This window comes from Erinaceus europaeus, chromosome 7 (genome assembly GCF_950295315.1).
Source record: "Erinaceus europaeus chromosome 7, mEriEur2.1, whole genome shotgun sequence".
NCBI lineage: Eukaryota > Metazoa > Chordata > Mammalia > Eulipotyphla > Erinaceidae > Erinaceus > Erinaceus europaeus.
The window spans coordinates 77602725-77612192 of NC_080168.1; the positions used below are offsets into that span (position 1 = coordinate 77602725).

The following is a 9468-nucleotide window of genomic DNA, read 5'->3' on the forward strand; positions in this document are numbered from 1 at the left end:
GTAGTGTCACCTTGGATTACCCAGGGTAGAGACCCAGGGGTTGAGGTTCAGAGGCAGACTGTATTGGGGTGGGGGCAGAGCTTAGTCTGGGAAGCAGACTGAAACCAGCTGTAGCCACAGGGATGCCCACTCAGCGTTCTAAAGTGAACTTAGCATCTTCAGTGTTAGTTCTGTAACCCAGCTCTTTGTTTCAGTTATTGGTGAGGAAGAAAGAATATGATGGATGACATGACCAGAAGCCCTTCAACGCCAGGGTGCTAATCTATAATGGAAGGACTCCGGGGGGGCTGGGCAGTGGCACAACCAGTTGAGCGTACACGCTACCATGTGTAAGGACCCAGGTTTGAGCCCCTGGTCTTTCACTAGTGGTGAAGCAGTGCTGCAGGTGTCTCTCTTTCTCTCTCCTTCTCTATATCCCCCTCCCTTCTGAGTTTCTATCTGTACTATGAAAGGAAGGAAGGAAGAGAGGGAGGAAGGGAGGAAGGAAGGAAGGAAGGCAGGCAGGAAGGCAGGAAGGCAGGAAGGCAGGCAGGAAGGAATATGGCCACCGGAAGCAGTAGATTCGTAGTTTTGGCACTGAGCCCCAGCAATAACGTTGGTGGAAGGAAGAGGAAGAGGAAAGGGAAGACTTGCCCCAGAGAGCTGTGTAGCATGTAGCAGGTGCTTCTGCCTCTGCCTCCAGCTTCACTGGCCTGACTGCTGAAGGACTAGAACACACAGCTTCCTGGGAGCACTGAATGCACAGCAGCCAGCATAGGCCAGGGACACAGCCTGCTTTTGCTTAATGGCAGGCATTCTGCAGTCACAGCTGTGCACTGGCATTATAATTTTTAAAAAATATATTTTTATTTCTGTTTTTCAACGAGAGCCCACTGACTAGCCCACCATCACGCATGTCCACCCACACAGTGGGTCTTAGAATGTCAGGCATGTGCATACTTCATGGAATGGGACTAAAATGGAGTAGAGTATAGAGTTATTAGTGTATGTCACAGACAGAAATCAAAGCTCTCATGGTCTCAGAGCATCTCTTGTCCTATCTGTGTGGTGTGTGTGTTTGTGTATGTGTGTGTAGCATGATATGTGCTGTGTATGATACTTGGTAAAAGATAATGTGTGTAGTAGGTATATGGTGTGATCACTGGGTATATATGTGTGGTGTGTGATAAGTGATGTGTGTTGTGATTATTATTTTATTTATTTATTTATTTACTTATTTATTTTGCTGCCAAGGTTATCGCTGGGGCTCGGTGCCTGCACTATGAATCCACTGCTCCTAGAGGCTATTTTTCCCCTTGTTTATCGTTGTTGTTGTTATTATTGTTGTTGTTGTTGCTGTCATTGTTGTTGGATAAGACAGAGAAAAATTGAGAGAGGAGGGGAAGACAGAGAGGGAGAGAGAAAGATAGACACCTGCAGGTCTACTTCACCTGCAGGTTGGCAGTCGGGGGCTCAAACTGGGATCCTTACACCAGTCTTTGTGCTTCGCACCATGCACACTTAACCCGCTGCACTACCACTCAGTCTCTGTTATTATTTTTAATTGCCACCTGGGTTATCCCTGGGGCTTGGCACCTGCATGATAAACCAGCAGGGAGCGGGGAGAAACAGAAATGAGAGGGAAGGGGAGATGGGGGGGCAGACAATGGCACATCCAGTTAAGCACACATCTTACCATGCACAAAGACCCTGGTTCAAACCCCTACTCCCCATGCTTCACAAGGGTGAAGCAGGCCTACAAATGTTTCTCTCTCCCACTCTATCTTCCCCATCCCTCTCAATTTCTCTCTGTCCTAGCAAATAAAATGTGAAGGAAAAAAAAAAAAAAAGAAAAAATGGTCACTGGAAATGGTGGATTCATAGTGCTAGCACCGAGCTCCCAACAATAACCCTGGTGTGAAAAAAAAATTAAGAGAGAGAGAGAGAGATGGAGAGGGAGAGCGAGCCTGGTAGCAATGCTCCAGCACTCATGAAGCATCTCCCTGTAGGCATTTGCACATGGTAATGTGTGTGCTCTACCGGTGCACCACTGCCCAGCCCTTGAGATGTGTGATTGTGTGGTGTGGTAGGTGCTGTGTGTGTTATGTGTGTGACATGTGGGGTATGTGTGTCCATAAGCCAAGGCTAGCACATCATAGTGGAGGAGCACTCTGGATGGAAGTGACTAGCCTGGGGTGGGGGTGCATTACACCCTCAATTCTGGGTGTCAGTGAGGGCACTGGTGGGGGGGTCTCAGCAATGACACTAGCACTGGAAAGGGCTTGGGAGAGTCTGTAGAAATCAGGTGGTTAGTCCCTCAGAAACTGCCCCTTTGAAGCTGTGGTTGAGAGAGGATGTGGCCCAATCAGCTTCAGCTCTGCCTCAACTGGGCTGGATTGGCCTGGAGAGATCTGAGAGCAGGACTGCAGTCCCCCAGCACTGGCCTCTCTGGGGAGAGGGCAGAGGGAGGACTGCCCAGGGTAGCGCACTGCAGAAGCAGCCTTGCCAGTGGCAGGGAGAGGGGCTGGAGAGGAAGGTTATAGGCACAGGGTACAGAGGAGAAGGGGGTGTGAGCAGGGCCTCTCTGGTGGCAGCCTGAGTCACTAGCGACACCACAGCATTCTCTGTAAACCAAGGCCTGGCAGCAACCAGCCAAAACCCAGCTCCTTGGCTTCTCAGCTCTCACTTTCCATGGTGGGAACTGGGGGTGCATCACCCAGAGCACTAGTCTGTGCTAGGAGTCCTTCCTGTCAGTCTGTGGAGAGGGCACTGCTATGGCTTCTCCCTGAGCCTGGGTCTGGCTTCAAGCCACGTCCCTTGGGTTCCGACCCAGCTGTTCTAAATGCTGCTTTGAATAAGGTGAGCTCAGGGGGTGGTGATGGTGTGGGCCAGGGCATCTGCATTTCCAGGAAGGCACTGCTACCATTTAGAAAGCCAGGCACCAGCTCCACTTGGAGGAGCCCCAGGTCACTGAGTAATTGCCTTAATAAAGGAGGAGGAAGGTGACCTGCAGAAGCATGGCAGGCAAATACATGCCTCTCAGCTCAGTAAGTGGATTTTTATTGTTCCTCAGCATTTGCTTCGGGACCTGAAACCCCACTGGCATTCTTCAGAAAGTCTAGGAAAGAAAGGACGAAGTGTAAGAATGCCTCTGCCAAAGCTGACACAGGCTCCCCTGGCACAGCCTTCTCTGAGCGACAGACATTCCAGGAAATGGAAGGCAGGGTTGCAAAATCTGTCTTCGGTCACTATTTCACAGGCCAGCCTGTCAAACAAGGTGCAAGGAGGCACCACAGATCAATTCAGGGCTCAAGCATTATTGTAGCTTTGTTCCTCCCCCCCACACACACACTTAAATAAAGATCCTGCCCACGTGGAATACAGCTGACCCCATCTGGGCCTTATTTCTATCACCTGACTATGGACAGCAGTGCCTAGAGAGAGTCCATGCACATTTTCTTTTTTCTTTTTTTTTTTTTCCTCCAGGGTTATTGCTGGGCTCAGTGCCTGCACCATGAATCCACCGCTCCTGGAGCCCATTCCCCCCCCTTTTAGTTGCCCTTGTTGTAGCCTCGTTGTGGTTATTATCATTGCCATTGTTGATGTTGTTCATTGTTGGATAGGACAGAGAGAAATGGAGAGAGGAGGGGAAGACAGAGAGGGGGAGAGAAAGACAGACACCTGCAGACCCACTTGACCACCTGTGAAGCGACTTCCCTGCAGGTGGAGAGCCGGGGGCTCGAACCGGGATCCTTACGCTGGTCCCTGTGCCTTGTGCCACATGCACTTAACCCACTGTGCCACTGCCTGACCCCCCCCCATGCACATTTTCATACAAGTGGGAGGGACAGCACTCCCCTATACAACTATATTTTCAGACACTTAGTAGGGGTTGGGGTGGGTGGGTTTCTAGTCCTTAAAATGGGGTGGGGGTTTAGATCATATAATATATAATGAACATATATGAACTCTGTTCATATAATGAACAGAGGGGACTGCATGGCTGGGTCTGTGTCTGACCCAGCCTGGGAACCCTCTGTGCTCTGCAGCACCTCCTGGTAGCATCACCAGTTCCTACTGCCTTCGCCTACCTGCAACCATGCTCTTCTGAGCAAACTGTCTAAATGAGTTTTATGAGAAATGTAGAGCAGACACATTGCCATGTGCAAGGTTCAAGCCCCCAGTCTCCACCTTCAGGGGAAAACTTGATAAGCAGTGAAGCAGAGTTGAGATGTCTCTCTCCCTCTCTGTATCGCTCTTCCCTATTAACTTCTCTCTGTCTCTGTAAAAATAAATAAATCTTGGGAGTCAGGTGGTAGCGTATTGGGTTAAATGCACGTGGCACAAAGCGCAAGGACCAGTAAGGATCCTGGTTTGAGCCCCCAGCTCCCCACCTGCAGGGGAGTCGCTTCACAGGTGGTGAAGCAGGTCTGCAGGTGTCTATCTTTCTCTTCCCCCTCTGTCTTCCCCTCCTCTCTCTATTTCTCTCTGTCCTATCCAACAACAACAACATAAATAACAACAACAATAATAACTACAGCAATAATAAAAAACAACAAGGGCAACAAAAGGGGAAATAAATAAATATTAAAAATTTAAATATAAATCTTTAAAATATAAAAAAGGAATTCTAGTACACTGTTGATGGTAATGCAAACTGGTACAGCTCCTAAGGAAACAGTATGGAGAGTCCTTAAACTGATCAACATGCAAGTACCTTGTGATCCAGCAATAACACCCCTAGGCATACAGCCAAAGGATATGGAAGCATATATGCCCCTGTGTTCATATGACCAAGTACAGATGACTGGATAAAGAAGCTGTGTGTGTGTATTCCGTGGGATACTACTCTTAAGTGAAAAAAAGTTGAGATTGTATTATTTGGAGCCACATGAATGGAACTGGAAGTGGTCATGCTAACTAAGGGCAGTAAGTAAAGAGGCAGGGAGTGCAGAACTTCTGTGGAGGGTGTGGTGACTTACACACACCATGTACTGACATAAGTATATACCCCCTAATACCTTGTGATTTTATAAAAGCACTATTAAATCTTTAATTTAAAAGGAGGAGAAAAAAACCAGATGAGGATATATGTGGAAAAGTGAGCTTTGGAGAAGAGTCTCTTTCTTTCTCTCAAGCCATCTGTTTTGATGTTACTCCTGTGTCTGCTTTGGGGGCACAAGCACCTCGCACATGCAGAGTTTCCCCGTTCCTGGACCACATTATTACTCAGCTAGTGATGGAGAGAGGTGGGGGAGAGACACCACAGCGCCAGAGCTTGTCTCAGTGCCAGTAGTGCTTCCGTGTGGTGCCAGGACCCACACACATAGCCAAGCAGGTGCCTCCTGAGTGAGCCATCTCTCTGGTTCATTTGCTTTCTGAATTGGCTAAAGGTTGCTGTGACAGCTTTTGAAGTTCCTGATGGAGCCCTACCAGTGTTCCCAGTACCTTTGGGGGCAGAAGAGTGTACCTCTGGAATCTCTCTGTAACCTCACATAACTACAGTGGGGAAGGTAGGACATATATCCCAGTGTCCACTCTCAAAGTGAAGAAGGGGAGACTCAGAGGGAGTCTGGCCAGATCTGACCCAGAGCCTTTGCCACAGTCTGGGCACCTGGAGCCAGGCAGCAGCGCCATCCTTGTGAATCGCACAGATGGTTTCACACCCTGAACCTCAAGATCTTTGCACCCCTTTCTTTCTCCATCAGCAGTTACAATCAGTGGCCCATATATTGCCAACTTTGGAAGAGCTAAGTCTCATTAAGGGCTAAATCAACATTTTTAAAAATTTTATATTTTTAATATTTTATTAAATATTAATGTATAATATTAAAAGAGAGAAATTGAGTGAAGGGAGATAGAGGAAAGACACTTGCAGCATTCACTACTCATGGAGCTTCCCCCATGCAGGTGGGGGCTGGGAATTTAGGCTTGGGTTCTTGTATGGTACACCCAGTTTTTAAAGGGTTTATTAAAATGCAAAACAGGAGTAAACAACATTTCTTGCCTCAAGGAACTAACTAATGGCAAGTGACATGATAATGGGAGTTTGAGTTCAGCCTTAAATGTAGCCATGAGATGGGATGTCATATTATCTTTTGATATGTGCACTATACACTCACATTGCTAAGGAGGACTGGTGACTGATTCTGACTTATAAAATTAAGCCACAAGGGAAAAAGAAATTCCGGAAGGCAGAGAGAGAAGAGAGTGGTTTCCTGAGGAAAGTGTTTGTCACAGTGGAGTGCTGAGATTAGGGTCTCCACAAGGGCCCTAGAGCTAGTCCCCTCCAACAGGACTGGTTGGCATTGACTATGGCCCCTTCAGGCAGCTTGTCCCTCCTAGGGACTTCCAGGAATGGGAGCAGGAGGGACACTGTGCTTTGTCCCTCGGAGCAGCCAAGGAGTCTGTTATGAGAGTTTATAAAGTGGTTAGCAGAGCTCCCTGCCCTGGAGCAGTCAGATTTGCAGGTCTGTCTTCACAGAGATTGTTCCGGCAGCCTTGCTGCAGACATGCCCTTGCCACTCAGCCCTGACTGTGTCGAGGGGGCCAGAACAGGTGGGGAGTTGGAGTGTCCCACCACAGTGGCCTGGAGTTTCCCACTGCCTCATAAGCACGGTCAGTCCTCCCTCCCAGATCCTAGGTTTTGGTTGTTCTTTTTAAAGAGTATCGACCTGAAGGCACAAACACAGAGGCGCTGCCAGCCAAGCAACACACACACATACACACACACCCCAACAGCAACACACACACACACACACACCAACAGCAACACACACACACACACACACACACACACACACACACACACCCCTCTGCCTGCAGTGACTGCTCCTCGCTGGTTCCATAATTACACTGTTGGAAGCACTCTGCCTCCTTCCTTCTTCAAAGCCAGTGTGCATTTAGCTCTCTGGAAGGAAAGAAGAGAGACTCCTCTAGCACTTCCCTCCCTCTCTCTTCTTTTCCTCCCTTTCCCATTTCTCTCTGTCTCACTCTTGGTATCACACATTCGTTCACACCTGCTCACACCCCTGCACAAGGAAAAACACTTGGCAACAAGCGCCCTCTCACCTACCTCCATATCTAAACCTGGGGCAGCAACTTCAGTGACAGCCAGAGGGACTTCCCGAAGCCTGGAACTGGCCTGCTTTTCTCCCCCCACCCCCACTCACACTCAGGTGGCTGCAGTCTGGGTAACTTTGCAGGACCTGTGAGCACAACAGGGAGGTTGCCCCCCTCCTGTTCTCTTCAGCACTCTCCCTCCATCCTGGACTCCCTCTGAGACCCCACAGCTTGGGGAAAAGAAATGAGAAGATAACTCCTGGTGCCTGCCAGTCGTCAGGGAAACAGCACACAGGCTGAGAGCGAGAAAGAGCCCAGGCGGCATCTCTGGGTACCCAAGGCTGTGGGTTCAGAGTCATCTGCTAAGGAGCCTCTTCCAGGAGCAGATGAGCACTTCTGAGGCATGCCGGGGAGCAAGAACCCAAACTTAAGCTGAGAGAATATGAAATGAGAGAGCAACTCACCTTTGGGTTGCATGTGGGATTTACAACGCAGACAAGTTGCCCGGCAGCGGCAGAGAAGACCCGTTTTGCCTTATAATGTTGAAAACGGAGGTGGATGAGATCTAACACAGCCCCAAAGCACTGGGTGAAGAAAAGCATCACAACTTTGGGGGGAGGAAAGCGATGTGGCAGGAAGGCAGCAGAGGAGGAAGCAGCTGTGGGTCCTTGGCAGACCCTCCACTCCAGCCAGGCTTAGCATGCCTTCATATTCATCATCAAAATCAGATGGTTAGAATCTTGCAGCAGTGACGTGGCCAATCAAAAGGACAGAAATGTTATCCTTGAGGTGCAGAGACAGCCAATAACAAATGCCTCCCCGGCCGAAACTCCCTGATGAATTGAGCCTGGCGGAGAATGGATTATTGAACATTACCATAGATCAGCACATTGCATTTATCTTGTGATTACAGCCAGCCATACATAAGGCTGGGGAGATAGGCTGACAAAATTGATTGCTTAATGTGTCTCCATTTATTAATTGACTTAATTTAACATGAGAGCCTTTCTTAATGTGCTGGCAGAAAAACGAAGAAGGAGGGGGAAAAAAAAAACGGGAAACATTTAAACCGCCAAATAGTCGAGCACCCTGCTTCAAAGTAGGCAGATGGATAAGGCAAACCGTGGCTCAGCTTCCTCAGGCTGCTTGGGAGAAAATCAAATAATACAAGACTCCTCCGATCCTAGATAGGGACTTGGCAGCAGGAGGAATGTGCATCTTTCAGTCCTGTGCTTTGATTGGCTTTGCAATTTGGATTCCAGCCCCTTGATAAATCTGCCTCTCCATTCTCTATCAAAGCAAAGAATTCCAGACAAACAGATGCGCTGGGGTGGGGGTGGGGAGTCGAACAAGAAGAGACTGTTCCACACTACCAGTAATTACTAAAACCTGACAATATTAAAGCATAAAAACATATCAGGATATGCTTGGGGGGGGGGAGAAGCAAACCTTAGATATATGAATGCCCACACAGAAGAAAACTGACAGAGAGGAAAGGGGCTTGTAAATCATCAAAATAATTACAGATGCGGAGGCTCTTTCGCTGGTTGCTCATTTGTATGTGGATGGCCGGCAAATTACTAATTAGCAGCTAGATTGTTGGAGAGAGGAGCAGAGTATTGAGCCCTGTCTCAAATTCTCCAACCAGCAGAGGGCAGGTCAGGCTCGGACTACACACTTCCTCTCTTCAGAGGGGGGGTTGCTGGGGGGCACTAAACCCACCTGCTGTTTCTGAAAGAAAGGTGCTCAATGCCTGAAGAAACTTGAGGCTGCTGGGGACACACTGGGATGACTTAGTCATCCTTGAACTGTAGCAGAATCTCCTTCTGTGGTGGCATCTCCATCGAGAGGCTACCAGCCTCCTGAGTGACTGTGACTTGCCCTCAGTGTGAGCCCACTGCTCCTTCAGATGGCTCTCCCTCCAGGGCAACGAACACACACACACACACACACACACACACACACACACACACACACACACACACAGGCAGGACAGATGACAATATCGAAGGACAAGATACAGGTTGACTGAGTACCAAGCCTCCTGGGATCAGTTCCACTTCCATCTGGAGACTGCACCAGTGTTTTCAGAGACACGTGAACCGAGCACCAGTGGACACGGGAGCCTTGAACCTCCTAAGAGATCTGCGTTAGTGCAAAACTAGAAGACGGCAGTATTTGAACTGATCAGAATCTCATCGGTGTGCTTTCACAGGATATGAGACGCCGGCTCCACTCATTATCTGATTTATGAATAAGGATGAGTAGCCCCCTGACACCATGATCTATCTGCCTTCTGAGGTTTTCATATCCCAGAACAACCTGCAGCATTTCAGCAAGCAAATAATGTGTTCTTTTATTGCCTTAATTTTTTTATTTTTTAGAGAGAGGTCACAATTTTTTAAAAATAATATGATACAGTTTACA

The 9468-nt window shown here is 48.4% G+C and overlaps 1 protein-coding gene across 1 annotated transcript in view; it reads right to left on the minus strand.

Moving 5' to 3' along the window:
* Positions 1 to 8127, minus strand: part of SIAH3 (siah E3 ubiquitin protein ligase family member 3) — a 58225-nt gene extending 50098 nt beyond the window's left edge. Inside the window, exon 1 of the mRNA XM_007521230.3 lies at positions 7506 to 8127. Coding sequence (XP_007521292.1) covers positions 7506 to 7643 — 138 coding nt within the window. The 5' untranslated portion in view covers positions 7644 to 8127. The remainder of the gene's footprint in view (positions 1 to 7505) is intronic.
* Between the last annotated feature and the right edge of the window lie 1341 nt (positions 8128 to 9468).